Source organism: Odocoileus virginianus, chromosome 10 (genome assembly GCF_023699985.2).
Source record: "Odocoileus virginianus isolate 20LAN1187 ecotype Illinois chromosome 10, Ovbor_1.2, whole genome shotgun sequence".
Lineage (NCBI taxonomy): Eukaryota > Metazoa > Chordata > Mammalia > Artiodactyla > Cervidae > Odocoileus > Odocoileus virginianus.
Window position 1 is genome coordinate 27,628,917 of NC_069683.1, and position 19,077 is coordinate 27,647,993.

General features: G+C 41.6%; 1 protein-coding gene and 1 long non-coding RNA gene across 2 annotated transcripts; one reads left to right on the forward strand and one right to left on the reverse strand.

Annotated features, from left to right (window-relative positions):
- Nucleotides 1-2,951: 2,951 nt before the first annotated feature.
- LOC110150595 (olfactory receptor 2AT4-like) lies at nt 2,952-10,239 on the forward strand. Its single transcript, XM_070473246.1, has one exon. The coding sequence runs from the start codon at nt 6,684-6,686 to the stop codon at nt 7,647-7,649; it is 966 nt and encodes a 321-aa protein (XP_070329347.1). The 5' UTR covers nt 2,952-6,683; the 3' UTR covers nt 7,650-10,239.
- A 4,941-nt stretch (nt 10,240-15,180) lies between these two features.
- LOC139037115 (uncharacterized) lies at nt 15,181-19,037 on the reverse strand. The gene is made up of 2 exons (XR_011489935.1): nt 15,633-19,037; nt 15,181-15,512 (listed from the first exon to the last, which is right to left on the reverse strand). It is a non-coding gene; the product is annotated as an uncharacterized lncRNA (long non-coding RNA).
- Between the last annotated feature and the right edge of the window lie 40 nt (nt 19,038-19,077).

Consider the following 19,077-nt stretch of genomic DNA (forward strand, 5'->3'; position numbering starts at 1 on the left):
TTCCAATGAATATTCAGGACTGTTTTCTTTTAGGATGGACTGGTTGGATCTCCTTGCAGTCCAAGGGACTCTCCAGAGTCTTCTCCAACACCACAGCTCAAAAGCATCAATTCTTCAGCGCTCAGCTTTCGTTATAGTCCAACTCTCACATCCATACGTGACTACTGGAAAGATCATAGCCTTGACTAGATAGACCTTTGTTGACAAAGTAATGTCTCTGTTTTTTAATATGCTGTCTAGCTTGGTCATAACTTTTCTTCCAAGGAGTAAGCGTCTTTTAATTTCATGGCTGCAGTCACCATCTGCAGTGATTTTGGAGCCCAAGAAAATAAAGTCAGCCACTGTTTGTACTGTTTCCCCATCTATTTGCCATGAAGTGATGGGACCAAATGCCCTATTCTTAGTTTTCTGAAATGTTGAGCTTTAAGCCAACTTTTTCACTCTCCTCTTTCACTTTCATCAAGAGGCTCTTTAGTTCTTCTTCACTTTCTGCCATAAGGGTGGTGTCATCTGTATATCTGAGGTTATTGATATTTCTCCCAGCAATCTTGATTCCAGCTTGTGCTTCATCCAGCCCAGCATTTCTCATGATGTACTCTGCATATAAGTTAAATAAGCAGGGTGACAATATACAGCCTTGATGTGTTCCTTTTCCTATTTGGAACCAGTCTGTTTTTCCATGTCCAGTTCTAACTGTTGCTTCCTGACCTGCATACAGATTTCTCAAGAGGCAGGTCAGGTGGTCTGGTAATCCCATCTCTTTCAGAATATTCCACAGTTTGTGATGATCCACACAGTCAAAGGCCTTGGCATAGTCAATAAAGCAGAAATAGATGTTTTTCTGGAACTCCCTTGCTTTTTCCATTATCCAACGAATGTTGGCAATTTAATCTCTGGTTGTTCTGCCTTTTCTAAAACCAACTTGAACATCTGAAAGTTCATGTTTCACGTATTGTTGAAGCCTGGCTTGGAGAACTTTGAGCATTATTTTACTAGCGTGTGAGATGAGTGCAGTTGTGCAGTAGTTTGAGCATTCATTGGCATTGCTTTTCTTTGGGATTGGAATGAAAACTGACCTCTTCCAGTCCTGTGGCCACTGCTGAGTTTTCCAAATTTGCTGGCATATTGAGTGCAGCACTTTCACAGCATCATCTTTTAGGATTTGAAATAGCTCAACTGGAATTCCATCACCTGCACTAGCTTTGTTCGTAGTGATGCTTCCTAAGGCCCACTTGACTTTGCATTCCAGGATGTCTGGCTCTAGGTGAGTGATCACACCATCATGATTATCTGGGTCCTGAAGATCTTTTTTGTATAGTTCTTCTGTGTATGCTTGCCAGCTCTTCTGAATATCTTCTGTTTCTGTTAGATCCATACCATTTCTGTCCTTTATCTTGCCCATCTTTGCGTGAAATATTCCCTTGGTATCTCTAATTTTCTTGGAGAGATCTGTAGTCTTTCCCATTCTATTGTTTTCCTCTATTTCTTTGCAGTGATCAGTGAGGAAGGCTTTCTTATCTCTCCTTGCTATTGTTTGGAACTCTGCATTCAAATGGGTTTCTTTCCTTTTCTCCTTTGCTTTTCGCTCCTCTTCTTTTCACAGCTATTTGTAAGGTCTCCTTAGACAGCCATTTTACTTTTTTGCATTTCTTTTCCTTGGAGATGGTCTTGATCCCTGTCTCCTATACAGTGTCATAAACCTTTGTCCATAGTTTATCAGGCACTCCGTCTATCAGATCTATTCCTTACTTCTACAGTATAATCGTAAGGGATTTGATTTAGGTCATACCTGAATGGTCTGGTGGTTTTCCCTACTTTCTTCAATTTAAGTTATCTCATTAAATCCTCTCAACAACTCTATGAGATGGGTAATATTGTTATGTTCTATTTTATAGATGGAGAAATTCAGACTCAGAGTTAAAGTAACTTGCCTAAAGTGACATGCTATGCTTAGTCGCTCAGTTGTGTCCAACTCTTTCCGACCCCATGGATTAGCCCTTCAGGCTCCTCCATCCATGGGGATTCTCCAGGCAGGAATTCTGGTGTGGGTTGCCATGCCCTCCAGGGGATCTTCCCAACCCAGGGACTGAACCCAGGTCTCCCACATTGCAGGCAGATTTTTACTGCCTGAGCCGCCAGGGAAGTCCAAGAATACTGGAGTGGGTAGCCATCCCTTCTCTAGGGGATCTTCCCAACCATAATTAAAATATATGAGAACTGGTATTCAAACCCAGGACCCTATTTAGACCCTCTGCCCTGACCCATATGCAGAGTACGGTCCTGGGGATGAAGTTCTGGGTCTGCCATGTAGCTTTAATACTAAACATTAGCATAAGCATCACTAAGTCTTTTCACTTCTCTGGACCTCAATTTCCTCCTCTTGACCTGCCTGTCTCCCTTGGCCGTTCTGGGAACCAAATGGAATAATGTCAGTAAAAGCTGCCCCATTGGTTGTAAAGTTCTGGAACCCATGAGGGCTATTAACAATGTTGTTCTCACTATCGGCAAATCTCAGAGGTAAATCCCATCCCAACATAAACTCTAGGAGGGGCCACGAAGTCAATCCTGGGCGAATAGGGAGTCAATCCCTGCCTCGAGGGAAAGTACTCCAGCAGGCCTGGCTGAAAGGGAGGGTTAGGGGTTTAATTAGCCACAGCCCATCTGCTACCAGGCTCTTCTCTGCCAGCCAGGTTGGAAGACACATAGGGGACACCACGAGAGGCATCAAGGTAGACAGGACTTGGCAGGTGAGTGAGCTGGGAGTGATGTGCCAGAGCTCAGCAAAGACCAGAGTGTGGAGACAGGGCAAGGATGTGGGAAGGGGGGATAGAACTGGGACCAGGGATCAGGAAGACTGGTTGGATGTGCACAACAAGGAGGCAGCCAGGAGCCAGGTCTGCTGTGTGTGTGGGCGGGGCGGGGGGGGGGATGGGCTGTGGGAGCTTGGACCACATACCCTGCAGCTCTGTGTGCTCAGAGGTGGGATTCAAATTGTCCTGGTCAAGGCCTTCCATGGAAAGGCGAGGCTGATGGCAGCAGTAGCATTGGAGACACTAGCCTACTTGGGGTTTATAGTTGTTCCAGGTTCTTGTGTAACATTGCTTAAGCATTCTCTCTGCAGGACTCAGCAACCCCAGGGGGTCACTGATGAAGGAAATGAGCTGCAGTTAGGAGCTGGGATGGGAATCTGGTCCTTTCTGACTCACAGTGCACACACTTGACCACTAAGTTCCTCAGGACATGCTGCAGATAAAGCCCCTGGCTGGCAGCAGGTGCTCACTAGCTGGGAGAGCCCTCACCCTCGCCCTCTCCCTTTGGGTCATGGACCATGTGACATGTGCTCTGCCAGACACAGAGCGGACCCTTGGAAAAGGATTCATCAGATTAGAAACCCCTCCGAGTTCTTTTCCCCTAAACCCATCACTACACAGATGAGAAAACCAAGTGCTGGAGGATAGAGGGAATGAAAAGTTTCTGCCAAATTGAGAAGGCATTCTGAGACTGTAAAATGAGGCAGGCAGCTCCATATGATCAATGGATCTTTTTTTATAGGGTAACTTACAAGTTGGTTTTATTATAGGGTAACATCAGGATCAAGTGGACAACAATCTGGAAGCATTCATAGCTGCACTATGCACCATGGAGGGGCCACTGGGACAATTTTATAGTTAATCTAGGGCATGGGGGTAAGTGCTTGGAGACAGGATATGCATTCTTAAATCAAGATTAATGACTGGATGACTGGTCTCGTGAGAGCCGGGAGTACATCACAGAAGATTTTCAGCATTGTTTGGGGACTAACAGCATAGAGGCCACATGACCCTAATTATTAAGCAATATTTGTTAACTACAAAGCCCTTGATAACAGAGAAGTGGTTTACTGCACTGTACAATCCTGGTTAGGGTCAGTGGAAGGACAGGAGACACTGAAAGGGGTCAAGATGGTGTCGGTTTTGCTAACAGCCGTACACCAGAGTCACAAGAAGTGAGTGGCAGAGCTGGTCCAGGAGCCAGGACTTCTGGTTGCTAAAGGCAGGGTTCTTCTACAGTAGGCTGACTCCAGAATGACCTGTGCTCTTACCCCTCACCAACCATTGCCTTAAACAAGGGTCTTGTTCCATATGCTGAAGGGAACAACTACTCCCTGGCAAGGTTGGATGATGGGAGAAGATGACGCACATGAAGCAAAGCATCAGGTTGGATCCTTGGTGATTCTCTATCCTTCCCTGTCCCCACCTGCACTGTAACATTCTCCTAGACAATCTCAACAAAGGAGGACCTGCTGGGGCAAGTTCTGTGTCCTGGGAAATAGTACCTATTAGGTCCTGGTGGCTCAGTGGTAAAGAATTCGCCCTCAATGCAGGAGATGCAGGTTCGATTCCTGGATCAGGAAGATCTCCTGGAGAAGGAAATGGCAAGCCACTCCAGTATTCTTGCCTGGGAAATCCCACAGATGGAGGAACCGGGCGGGCTACAGACCACGCGATCACAAAGAGTCGGACAAGACTAAGCAATTAAGAACAGCAACAAAAGACCCTAAGCACGTGACTGCATCCCTCAGATGTGGTGCACAATCCAAAACAAAATGAGAACCTAACGTGTAAAATAGTGTAAGAAAGTCCAGCTAACTCTAGATATTTCCTAAGATCACCAACTGAATTGTGCTTTGAAAGATTAAGTGTCAAATTCTTTCCAAAAGTATTCTTGGTGCCCCTGCTTGGCTGGTGACCCAGCATATGCCTAGTCTGCCTGTTGGAGAGTCCAGCACCAGTTGGTGTGAAAAACCACATGCCACCTCTCCTTTGGGGGTCTCAGCATCCCTATCTCCATCTGCAAGGGGGAAGGGAACTTGACCTGACGGCTCCCGTAGGGCGCCTCTGGCTTCGGCTCCCTGCCTTTCTGCCCCTCCAATTCCCTGCTCTGCCTTACCCAGGGCCAGCAGCCAGAATTGAGCAGAAATGTCCAGGGCAGTGCAATCTACATTCCTTCAGGTGTGAAAAAAACCTGGTGACTGTACTTGTTGGACCAGGGTTCTGGTTAACTGAGAGTGAACCCTTTAATGTGGAGACAGTCAGGTCAGCCTCTTGCCAGGTCCTTGGTGTGACCTCTGAGGTTCTCTTTCCAGGAGCACACACACAGGACAGCTGTCCCTCCCTTGCTGATTTTGGACAATGCAGTTGCCAGTCCCCACTTCCAAATCCAGAAGCCAGGCTGTACAATCCAAATCCATCACAGAGCAAACTAGTGGATTTTTAACAGGTGGGCAAGACGTGTTGGAATTGAAGATATAAAAAAACTTTTTGTTCCAGTCTGACATTCTATGATTGTAGGACATGAGAGGTGTTTGTAGCTAGTCTGCTTTGCATTTATTTTAGAAGAGAAAGTAAGTAGCTGTTGTTCCTAAGAATTTCAAGGAAAGTTGCTTGATGACATCAATAGAGTTCAAAAAGCAGTGATAGAGTTGTAAACATAAAACTACCTGGACCGCTCATTAGAGGCTCATCCTGAAGTAGGGATGAGCCAAAATTGCCTCAGCAGTCCCTGAATTGACCCCAGCACACATTTAATGAACAACCTACGGTATGAGGTTTTTTGTATTTGGGCAGCTACAGTTTTCAGTTCTCTGGGTCCTTCCTATCTCTCATGACAGCTCCTTGTGTCTTCTCAGCTGGTATTTGGAAGAGCCCACAGCACAATTGGCAACAAAGAGCTAAATACAACACTGGCTGGTCAGTGGCAGCCAGGAGGAAGGATGTTGACAGACCCTAAAGGAGGAGAAGATGCCTCGTCAGCTTGGGCTGCATCAGGAAGAGGGCAGTCCCTCTGAAGGCATGGGTCCTTCCCATCACTGAAACATGAGTGAGAGAGCACCCAGAGGACTTGGCAGGGAGAGAAATCAGCAGAGTTGCTGAACCCGGAAAATGAAAGGGGAGCCCGTCTCTGGGTAATGAGTAGCCTGGGCAAGCAGCATGCTGCAGAAAATATTGGAAAAATCAGCTCTTTCTAGTGATGTGGTAGAGTGATGTCACTTAGTAGAACTTGAAACAAGAGCAAAAGAAGAAGCAATGACATAGGAATCTTAAGCGATCATCTAAGATCTGATGCTCAAAAGATACTGTGGGACGTGGAGCAGAGAAGGAACAGAAGCTCTTTCAAGGCACTTATCATAGCTATAACTAATCGTTAACCAAGTGATTGGCTTTTTAAAAAATATTTATTTATTAGTTTGGCTCTTCTGGGTCTCAGTTGCCACATAGGGAATCTTCATCTCAGTATGTGGGATCTAATCCCCTGACCAGGGATTGAATTCAGGCCCTCTGCATCGGGAGTACAGAATCTTAACCACCGGACCACCAGGGAAATCCTATGTGGTTTGCTTTTAAACCCACCATCCTTCTACTAGAATTTAAGCCTTGTAAAGGCAGGGACCTTATGTGCCTTATTTACCTTCTCACAGCCTTGTGCACTGTAGGTACTTACTAAATACATTATGGAAGACGGAGAGTAAATTGTGGGTTAAGATGGAAGAATGATAGCCCCAGTCCTTTAAACTCAGTCAGAAATTATTTGGATTGCAATCATTGTACAGTGAGCTATACAGAATTCTCCTTCCAAACTTCTGTTTTATCTAGTTTCCAGATGCTCTGACTGCCTGTCACCCTGGTATATATCTCTCTCCCACCATGTATGCCTCAGCCTGTAATGGGTCAAAAGACTCTTCATCCATCTTCTATCTGGTGGGCATCCCCTCTCTACAAGATGTCTTCTTCCTCCCTGTCTTCTTCACCTTCTTATCCTTTTACCTGCTTATCCTGGTGGGTAATTCCCTGATCCTGGTGGCCGTGGTGATAGAGCCTAGACTCCATAAACCCATGTACTTCTTCCTGATCAACCTCTCAGCCCTGGACATCCTCTCCACTACAACCACTCTTCCAAAGATGCTATCCCTCCTCTTACTTGGGGACCACTACCTCAGTTTCTCTGCCTGCTTCCTGCAGATGTACCTTTTCCATGGCCTTAACTGCTCTGAAGCCTTCATCCTGGTGGTCATGGCCTATGACCGCTATGTGGCTATCTGCCGCCCACTGCACTACCCTGTGCTCATGACCCCACAGACCAATGCTGCCCTGGCAGCCAGTGCCTGGCTCATCGCCCTCTTTCTGCCCATCCCAGCAGTGGTGCAGACCTCGCACATGACTTTTGAAAACATCGCTCACATTTACCACTGCTTCTGTGACCACTTAGCTGTGGTCCAGGCCTCCTGCTCTGACACCACACCCCAGACCTTCATGGGCTTCTGCATCGCCATGGTGGTGTCCTTCCTGCCCCTTCTCCTGGTGCTTCTCTCCAGTGCCCACATCCTGGCCTCAGTGCTTCGCATCAGCTCCCGAGAAGGACGCTCCAAAGCCTTCTCCACCTGCAGCTCCCACCTCCTGGTGGTTGGCACTTACTACTCATCCATTGCCATAGCCCACGTGGCCTACAGGGCTGACCTGCCTCTTGACTTCCACATCGTGGGCAACGTGGTGTTTGCTATTCTCACACCTGTCCCCAACCCTCTCATCTACACGCTGAGGAACAAGGATGTCAAAGCAGCCATCACCAAAATAGCATGTCCCCAAGACCTAGGGCATTCTGAGGACCTTTGATCCTTAGATATAGTTAATCCTGCACCCAGGATACCTGTGTGTTAAGAGAGAATGCCATAAAAAAATTTTTTTGAAGGAAAGAATGACATAGCAAGACCAAAAATGCACTATTGGAGCTTCCCTTTCCAAAATTAATGAAAAGCTAAGTAATGAAATCAATCCTTTTGTGGAAAGAAATAAGAATGTCAGATACAGTATGTAAAGTATCTTTTTAAAAGTATCAATTAGATTTTTTAACATAATAGGTCTAAAGTAAGAATAAAGACAGGAATGCAGACAAAGTAGTCATTAAGACATAGATAGACATGTAGATCAATGAAATACAGCAGAGAGCCCAGAAACAGACCCTTGAATATACGGGCAATTGATATATAAGTGACACTGTAGATCAGTGTATGACAGTATTATAACTATCAGATATCCACTTGTCAAAAGATGAAATCTGTCTCTTACCTCAAACACACATAAAAATTCATCTCAGATTCCTTAAAAAACTGGAAATAGAACTGCCATATTACCCAGCAATCCCACTCCTGGGCATACACACCGAGGAAACCAGATCTGAAAGAGACACGTGCACCCCAATGTTCATCGCAGCACTGTTTATAATTGCCAGGACATGGAAGCAACCTAGATGCCCATCAGCAGACGAATGGATAAGGAAGCTGTGGTACATATACACAATGGAATATTACTCAGCCATTAAAAAGAATTCATTTGAATCAGTTCTAATGAGATGGATGAAACTGGAGCCCATTATACAGGGTGAAGTAAGCCAGAAAGATAAAGACCATTACAGTATACTAACACATATATATGGAATTTAAAAAGATGGTAATGATAACCCTATATGCAAAACAGAAAAAGAGACACAAATGTACAGAACAGACTTTGGGACTCTATGGGAGAAGGCGAGGGTGGGATATTCTGAGAGAACAGCATTGAAACAAATATACTATCAAGTGTGAAACAGATCACCAGCCCAGGTTGGATGCATGAGACAAGTGCTCGGGGCTGGTGCACTGGGAAGACCCAGAGGGATTGGATGAGGAGGGAGGCGGGAGGGGGGATCGGGATGGGGAACACATGTAAATCCATGGCTGATTCATGTCAATGTATGGCAAAAACCACTACAATATTGTAAAGTAATTAGCTTTCAACTAATAAAAATAAATGAAAAAAAAAATAAAATCTATTTGATAAATTTAAAAAAATAATAAATAAATAAAAACACTTTCTTGGTCAAAAAAAAAATTAATCTCAACCTAAATAGGAAAGGTAGAACTATACAACTGTGTAGGAGACTATAGTCCTGATCTTGGAGAAGGAAAGTATTTCTTAAGTAAGATTTTTAATACTCTAAATGTAGAGAAAAAAACATAAATTTGACTGCCTTAAAATATAATATTTCTATTCATCCAAAAGCACCAAAAAGAGATTGGAAAGCCAGGCTACAGAACAAAAGAAGTTATTTCTTATGTATATTACCAACAAAAAGACTCAAGATTCATAACCAGGATATACAGAAAATCAAATCAATTTTTTAAACAGGTAGTCAAGCCATTAAAAAAAATACTACTAGAGCAAAATACTGCACAAAAGGAAATAAACAAATGTCCAATAAATATAAGAAAATGTGCTCAAGCTCTTTAGTAATAGAAGTGTAAATTACAACAGCAAATAGTTACCACTAGAAACCAATCAGACTGGTTAAAATGCCAAAGTCTGATGATACCCGGGTTGGCTAGGATGTGGATGGATAGAGCTCTCATACACGGAGAGTGGGAATGCTAATTGGTACAGCCATTTTGGAAAATACTTTATCATTCTCTTATGATGTTGAAGACACACATATTCTATGATCTAGCAACAGCAGCATTTCCCCAATTTGTGAAATGTTCCTAAAATGTAACACTATATGCCAATAAAATATGAAGGAATTATGTATATGTGCAACAACCTAGAATAATCTCACAGTATTGAAAGAATCACAACTCAAAAGGACACATGTGATAATGATTTCATTTGTATAAAGCTTAAAGACAGGCAAAGCTAAATACATTTTTTATTAATGCATACAGATGTCATTAACTATGAAGAAAAAAGAAGGCATATTTATTACAAACATCAAAATCATGGTTATTTCTGCAGGATAAGGAGAGGGTTGTTCAGAGATGGCTGCCGAGGGGCTTATGAGGTGTTGTCAATGTTTCATTCTCTGCTAAGTGATGGTGACATGAATATTTTCTTTACAATTAAACTATATATTTAGGCTTTATACAGTTCTGCTCTGTATAAATATTGTATCTCATTATAACCTCTGACAAGGCATCATTCCATTGGGCAGAGTTTCCGATAGTAGTTCTCAATGTTTGGTCCATGTCTTCCCATGGGTTCAATGGATGTTGGTGGTTTTCACACCATGGTAAGCATCAAGCTGCTGAATATAATTTTCTTCACTTGTCCATTCATTTAAGAAGTCTTTTCTGAGCATCTGGGAAGTAGTAATCTATATAGTGGGCTTCCCAGGTGGTGCTAGTGGTAAAGAATCTTCCTGCCAACGCAGGAGACATAAGAGATGTGGGTTCAGTCTTTGGGTTGACAAGATCCCTTGTAGCAGGGCATGGCAACCCACTCCAGTATTCTTGCCTGAAGAATCCCAAGGACAGAGGAGCCTTGTGGGCTACAGTCCATAGGGTCACAAAGAATTGGACACAACTGAAGTGACTTAGCACGCATGCACACCCACACAATCTATACTGTTAAAGCTGAGACAGGTAATTCGGGACCATCACCACCCTCAATTCACTCACAGTCTGGTGAGGAAGACACATGGGTGGAAAAAGTGTAGTGAGGTAGATGGTGTTTCAGAGGGAGGGACAAGGGGCAGCAGGAACACAGGGTAATATGTAATCCAAGATATTAATAAAAACATCTTCCATAAATACCGTTAACCTATGCACCTATTTCTGTTTGTCTGGGAGTCCTCATGGAGTTAATACCACGATGGATGTGAACTGATTGAATGGAAACCCTAAACTGCTCCCATTGGAGAAGGAGAGATTTCACTCTAGTGCTGACCAGGGAACATGGCTTCCATTCCTGGCCCAGGAAGATCCCACATGCCCCGGAGCAAACATGCAACTACTGAAGCCCATGAGCCTGAAGCCAGAGCTCCGCAACAAGAGAAGCCATGACAAGGAGAAGCCTGGGCACTGTAACCAAGAGTAGCCCCTGCTCTCTGCAACTAGAGAAAGCCGGGAGTGAGAAGCAACAAAGATCCAGCACAGCCAAAAAAAGAGAAAGCAATGGAGTTAACACTCAATTAAACCCGAAGGATTTTAACACCCAATCCCTTCAGGAATAACACAAGTCAAAAAGGGATCAGGATGTAGTTCTCTACACTGCTGGGCTCCCCCCAACTCCCAGCGAAACAGGCAGGAAGGAAAAAGCATTCTCAGAATAGTGAATGGAGCAGGCAATGACAGTTTCATGGCATGGGTTAAAGGGAAGAACATTTTCCTTAGCAAATTGTGATAAAGGTGGAGCACTTAAGTGGAACTTAAAGCAAGGGAATTAGCAGAGAGTGAGAATTCCAGTAAAGAATAATGAGTGTCTTCATACCTGACTTTAAAAAAAAAATTATATCAGTTTTTGGCCATACTGCACAGCATGTGGAATCTTTGTTCCCCAACCTGGGATTGAACCCGTGCCCCCTCACAGTGGTAGCAAGGAGTCCTAGTCACTAGACTGCCAGGGAAGTCCCCACGCTGCTGCTAAGTCACTCAGTCGTGTCCGACTCTTAGCGACCCCATGGACTGCAGCCCACCAGGCTCCTCTGTCCATGGGATTTTCCAGGCAAGAGTACTGGAGTGGGGTGCCATTGCCTTCTCCAAAGTCCCCATACCCGATTCTAAAGTCACAAATACAACAATTCTAAGTCAAAATTATGAAACAAGTCATTTTTTTGTGAATTCTAGCCTCCATTTCTGCTCCCTTCACCTGCTGCATCCCCCTTAAAGAAACAATTTTTATTCATTTTTTGTTTTTTTCCTTTCTATTTTTATATAAGCAAAACCATATATTTACAAACATATGCATAATAAATAAACATGACTATATTATTTTAAAATATGGCAATTTTGGTCATATTTCCACTCTGTCTTAGAGGAATGGTAGCATATTATAGTACTGTTAAGGATCCTGATTTTTAAAATTTAATCAGACTTGTGGTTGAGGGAGAGGGGTGGAGAGGGATGGACTGGGAGTTTGGGGTTGGTGGATGCAAACTATTATGTTTGGAATAGATAAACAAGGTCCTAAAGTATAGCACAGGGAACTGTATTCAATATCTTGTGATAAATCATAATGGAAAAGAATATTTTTTTAAAAATTTGTATAAAAATATGTGTATATTGCTGCAAGTTTGTTATAAATAATTTTATGCATAGTATTCATTCAAAGAACACTGTTATTACAGATTAAATATTTAGAGAGTAACATACTAATGTAACTGAAAAATACCTTGATCTAATACACTGAATTATTTTGTATTTTGTATTTACTATTTTCTACTGAATTTGCTTTCACTCTTTAAAGAAATATTAATTACGTCTTATAAATACTGAACTTTGTTTTCCTCCTAATGAACATATTTTGTCATATACCGTCCTTTTCTTACCCCCTAAAATCACAGTCTACCTGTATTTTAAACTTTTTCGAATCCTAAAAAATAAAAATTTCATCAGTAGTTTAAGATGGGAGTTAAAACAGCATATTTGTACACTGATGGAAATAATCCAGGAGAGAGTAAGAAAATTGGTGATAGGAGGCAGAAGGGAACATTATTGAAAGGACTGGTTTCAGACAGGAGCATGAAAAGTTCATGGGAACAAATCAACTTCTTAGGCAGGTGTGGGCACCGATGCTGGTAGGTGAGTGAAGATGTGGTGGAACTCTGTGGGACTTCTCTCCTTATCCGCTGTAGTGACAATGGGAATAGGTATCCATGAACTGAGTAGAGAAGGAATGAAAAAGACATGTAGAAGAGAAGACAAGGGAACAAAGCAGGGACATATAGGATGACTGCCTGCCAGTGTTAAGGTCCTACTTGAGCTAGGTTTATAGCCAACAGACCTTCTTACATTAAACTCAGATAAATTGTACTTACATCAGAAAAATACTTCCTGAAAATCAATTTCATTTTAACCTAAAAGTGTAGTGCTCATCCTGAGTCATAGGGTACACAACTAATAGTCCTAATGTTACTGATTCTTCCCAGTGGAGACTTAAAAAAAAACAGACCCAAAACAACTAAGCATTGGAGTAATCACATAAGCCAAGCTGTATTACAGGCAGAGATGATCGGATTTTTAAAAAGTAATCTGTCCTCACAAATGGCTACCTAAGCTTCTTCTCAGAAAAATCAGATCTGTCAGCTAAATGACACAAGCTGTCATGTATTAAGTACGTATATCATGAGCCTACTATGTATTATATTTCATATTTCAATGCTACTCAATGTTACTTGGAGAGGAGGGAAGAGAAATATTAAAAAATAATTTAAAAAATGATTCTAAGATTTCAAAAGCTAGTTTAAAATACGTTTAAACTTAATTAGAATGTTGAGTTCTAAAGCTGACTTTACTTATCACTTATGCAAAGTGAAAATTCTTTCTTGAAAGCTAAAGTTGCTCAGTCATGTCCAATTCTTTGTGACTCCATGGACTGTAGCCTGCCAGGCTCCTTTGTCTGTGGAATTCTCCAGGCCAGAAAACTGGAGTGGGTAGCTGTTCCCTTCTCCAGGGGATTTTCCCAACCCAGAAACCGAATCCAGGTCTCCTGAATTGCTGGCAGATTCTTTACCATCTGAGCCACCAGGAAAGCGCAAGAATACTGGAGTGGGTAGCCCATCCCTTCTCCAGGGGATCTTCCCGACCCAGGAATCAAATCGGGGTGGATTCTTTACCAGCTGAGCTAAGGGAAGCATATTTATGTAACACTCTATTTTTGGCCACATTTCACTGTACACGGGACCTTAGTTCCCTGACCAGGGAGCAGATGTACACTCCCACACAGTGAAAGTGAGGGTTCTTAACCACTGGACTGACAGGGAGGTCCCTGTAATACTATTTTTATGCATTGATTGTTTATATTCTTTATGGTAAATGAAGTGGTTAAAGTATATTAAATTCTTATTTTGTTCTTTCTGTTTGTATTCCAAATAACATGGTTCTCTTTAATTTCTTCTATCTTCTTATGTTTTTTCAAGTATATTGTCAGAATTGTTCACACTAACTTTGTCTAGTTTCACCTTTGACTTCATTATTTCTACACTAGCTTTTTTTGGTTCTAAGCAGTACATTTTAAAAATAATATGCACACTTTTTCTATGCTTTCTCTAAAATAATAAAGGCTGTCACTGAATGCTGTGCTGTGCTGTGCTTAGTCACTCAGTCATGTCCAGCTCTTTGCAACCCTGTGGACTGTAGCCCATCAGACCCCTTTGTCCGTGGGGATTCTCCAGGCAAGAATGCTGGAGTGGGTTGCCATGCCCTCCTCAGGGGATCTTCCCAACCCAGGGATCAAAGCCAGGTTTCCCAAGTTGCAGGCAGATTCTTTAGTATCTGAGCCACCAGGGAATCTCAAGAATACTGGAATGGGCAGCCTATCCCTTCTGCAAGGGATCGTCCTGACTCACGAGTAGAACTGAGATCTCCTGCACTGCAGTGGATTCTTTACCAGCTGAGCTACCAGGGAAGCCCAAAACAGTGCTTAGAGGGAAATTTATAGCTGTAAATACTTATATTAATATTTACACTTAAAAGGGGGAATATCAAAATTAATAACGTAATTTTTAACTTTAAGGTATTAGAAAAGAAAAGCAAACTAAATTCAACGCAAGCAGTAGGCATGAAATAATGGTAAAAATTTGATTGAAAATAAATGAAAAGAGAATAGAAAAGCTGCAGAGAAGACAGACAAAACCAACACTGATTCTTTAAATGTATCAACAAACTTGACAGAACTTTATCTGGACTGAGCATGAAAAAAGAAAGAAGAGCTAATTACTAAAATAAAAATGAAAAGAAAGACATTAATACCATCTACAGAGACATAAATAAGAAATGTTAAAAGATACCACCATACAACATCTGAAATGAAAAGCTGAGTTCATCACTAGCTTAAGCATGGGAAAGCTATAGTTTCTGGCATGGTTTGTTTCTGAGAAACACAGGGAGCTGATCTTAAATAGAGTTGTGGAAAATGTGGAGATTAAGGGTTGGTGGACTTTCAGGAGTAGGAATATCTAGGGATTGGTTTGCCTTTAGCCATGGAAGTGTGGTTACCGGAGTGAAGCAGTTCTGGGTGACTGATTGATTGGCTGGCGTTCAGCAATATGTGCACTGATACAGAGCTGTCATTGAGAGATGAAAACAGGTTTAAAAAAGTTCTGATGACTATTTGTCACCATAGTTATAGAAGAACCAGTAATTTCCTAGAGGTTTGAGGACATTTTTATTCTCAGAGGTAAAGAAAGAAATCATATTTTATTCCATAATGTGGTAATAGTAAGTCTTAGAATATTGGCTTTTTACACAGAAATCTCAGCCAACTGTTTAGCTCTTCTATTTAGGTTCATTTTCTTTGGTAAAACAAAATAAAGATAGAAACCTAAAAGGAATCTAAATCTTGGTTTATGCTTGTTTTCTCTGACTTAACTGTTGTACTCCATGTAGGTTCTTCTGACCCAAGTTTCCGAGTCTTTGAATTAGTTTCATCCGTAACATCCCAGAAAGCCTTTAGTCATCCTCATGCTGCCAAAAGCTGGCTCTGGTTGTTTATTAAGGAGTTCTGTAGTGTCTGCGAAACAGAAAACAGAACAAAAGAATCCACCTAACAATCTGGTTATTCTATAAAATTCTTTGCCTTTTACTTAAGAATGATTAGATTATCTCTCCCAGAAGCACTTTCAGGATTTACCTTTACCAACCAGAAGCAGAGATCCACATGTATAAATTTATCCCCAACTCAAATTTCTCTCTTTGATCAAAAGGAGTAGATCTGGAGAGAAAGAGAGGACACACATAGTTCTCATTTTTTATTCAAAGAAACTTCCAAAACCATCTTTAGCTCCATCATGAAGTTCATCAGATCAGGAGGGGCTGTGGTACCAGTTTTTGGTTTCCATGAAGTTTTGTATTCAGCTGAAAGGCTTAATAACCTTGTATCCTGCGGTTATAAATCTATAGTGAGTAGAGATTCATTATGGAAGTCTCTTCTCAGTGTTCTCAGACTCTGTGGGTTTGAAGCTGGGACCATCCCTGTCCATGAACACATGCAGATTTAAAAATCTATAAAATCAACTCAAATCTATTCATACAGTAGAAACTAAACAATAGTGCAAAACATCTGTACTCCAATAAAAATGAATTTTAAAAAATAAAAAAAATAAAACAAAATCTACTTACTGCTCACCCCAGAATTCTTGCTTCTAAGAGTCTATCTCAGAGATATATTTGGGCATATGTGCCCCTCAAATGTATGTTAAGAGTCTGTTACAGAATGGAAGAAAAGAACTGCAAATTAAACCACCAACAAAAGATTAATCTCCAAAGTATACAAGCAGCTAATGGAGCTCAACACCAGAGAAACAAACAACCCAATCAAAAAACAGATGGAAGACCTAAACAGACATTTCTCTAAAGAGGAAGTGCTCAGCATCGCTCATTATTAGAGAAATGTAAATCACAATTACAGTGAGGTAAAACTAAGATCATGGCATCCAGTTCCATCACTTCATGGCAAATAGATGGGGAAACAGTATAAACAGTGGCTGACTTTATTTTTTAGGCTCCAAAATCACTGCAGATGGTGACTGCAGCCATGAAATTAAAAGACACATACTCCTTGGAAGAAAAGTCATGGCTAACCTAGACAGCATACTAAAAAGCAAAGACATTACTTTGTCAACAAAGGTCTATCTAGTCAAGGCTATGGTTTTTCCAGTGGTCATGTATGGATGTGAGAGTTGGACTATAAAGATAGCTGAGTGCCAAAGAATTGATGCTTTTGAGCTGTGGTGTTGGAGAAGACTCTTGAGAGTCTCTTGGACTGCAAGGATATTCAACCAGTCCATCCTAAAGGAGATCAGTCCTGAGTGTTCACTGGAAGGACTGATGTTGAGGTTGAAACTCCAATACTTTGGCCACCTGATGCAAAGAGCTGACTCATTCGAAAAAGACCCTGATGCTGGGAAAGATTGAGGGCAGGAGGCGAAGGGGACAACAGAGGATGAGATGGTTGGATGGCATCACCACTCAGTGGACATGAGTTTGGGTAAATTCCAGGAGTTGGTGATGGACAGGGAGGCCTGGCTTGCTGTGGTCCATGGGGTCACAAAGAGTTGGACACAACTGAGTGACTGAATTGAAGTGAACTGATCACCTCACACCAGTCAGAATGACCATCAACAAAAAAAATCTACAAATAATAAATCTGGAGAGGATGTGGAGAGAAGGGAACCTTCTTTCACTGCACGTGGGAATGTAAACTGATACAGCTACTACAGAGAACAGTATGGAGATTACTTTAAAAATTATGAATCATTCTGTCAGATGAACCACCAATTCCAATATTGGGCATATACCCTGAGAAAGTCATAATTCAAAAAGATACATGTATCCCAGTGTTCATTGCAGTATTGTTTACAATAGTCAAGACATGGAAACAGCCTAGATGTCCATCAACAGATGAATGGATAAAGAATCTGTGGTACGTTTTTACAATGAAATATTACTCAGCCATAAAATGAACAAATCTGACCTGGTTGTAGTGAGGTGGATGAACCTAGAGCCTGTTATACAGAGTGAAATAAGTCAGAAAGAGAAAAACAAATATCCTATGCACATACATGAAATCTAGAAAAATTGTACTGATGAACCTATTTTCAGGGCAGGAATAGAGATGCAGACATAGAGAACAGATTTGTGAACACAGTGCGGGAAGGAGAGGGTGGGACAAAGTGAGAAAGTAACAGTGAAACATACCACATGTAAAATAGTTAGTGGGAATTTACTCTATAGCACAGACAGCTCAATCTGGTGCTCTGTGACAACCCAGAGGAGTGGGATGGGGTGGGGGTGGGAGGGAGGTTCAAGAGGAAGGGGACATATGTATACTTATGACTGATTCACATTGTTGTATGACAGAAACCAATACAACATTGTAAAGCAATTAGCCTCCAATTAAAAGTAACTTTTTAAAAAAAGTATGTTAATTATAACATTGTTCATAATGTCAATAATTGGATATAGCTCAAATATTCATTAGCAGGATAATTATTAGATAAAGTATATAATACCCATACCATCAAATACCAAATATCAGATAAAAGAATGAAGTAGATCAGACATAGAAAGATTCCAAGACTTATTAAGTTAGAATATAAGTGACACAATAAGTACAAAATGATTCCATTTATGCTAAAAGCAAAGCACAGCTATGCACACACAAACGTTTAGAAAAGGTCTGAAAGGAACACACCAAATCAGTCATAGTGATGACTTGTGAGGAAGGAAGGGGAACTGTGCGGAAGGGCTGATGTGAAGAAAATTTCCACTTTTTACTCAAAAAAGCTCTGAATTGATGAAAATACTTAACAATGGGATCTATTTGTTACTTGTGAAATTAAATTTTACACACATTAGTGAAAGAATAATGGAAAGAGAGCTGTGGAGCCAAAGGAGAGAATGAGAAAGCCTGAGGCGGGAACAGGCTTTGGCACTGCCCTGGGGGTGGGGCACAGACCCCCACCTCACATATAGCAGCACTGATTATATTCCAATCATGGGAAAGGGCTTCCTAGTTAAGTTCATTAAAATAATAGTTCTGGAGACTTCTCTAGTGGTTCAGTGGTTAAAAATCTACTTTGCAGTGCAGGCACTCGTTCAATCCCTGGCCCAGAAAATAAAATCCCACATGCCATGGTGCAATTAAACCCACAAGCCACAACAGAAGGTCCTTCATGAGGCAACTAAGGCCCAACACAGCCAAGAAAATAATGCTTGACTATTAGCAAAATATTCACCCTCCGTTCATCAAGCAAAGTGTTTAAAGTCAATGTTGCAGTCTATTTGTTTAATTAGAAAAAAAAAAATAGCTCTCACTTAACTGAATGTTTATCATGTGATTGACACTGGGCTAAGCACGAAATCTTCCCAGTAGCCCCTTACACTCTCTTACAAGATAGGGGAAGGAAGGCTCAGTGAGGATAAGGTGACATCATTGGAAAGAACTCAGGTCTCAGCCACAAGATGATCCACTGCTGAACCAGATTTGCGGTCCAAATCCCAGCTCTGCCACCAGCAACCCATGTGACCTAGGTCAAGTCACTCTACTTCTCTTAATCTTGGTTTCCTTGAATGCC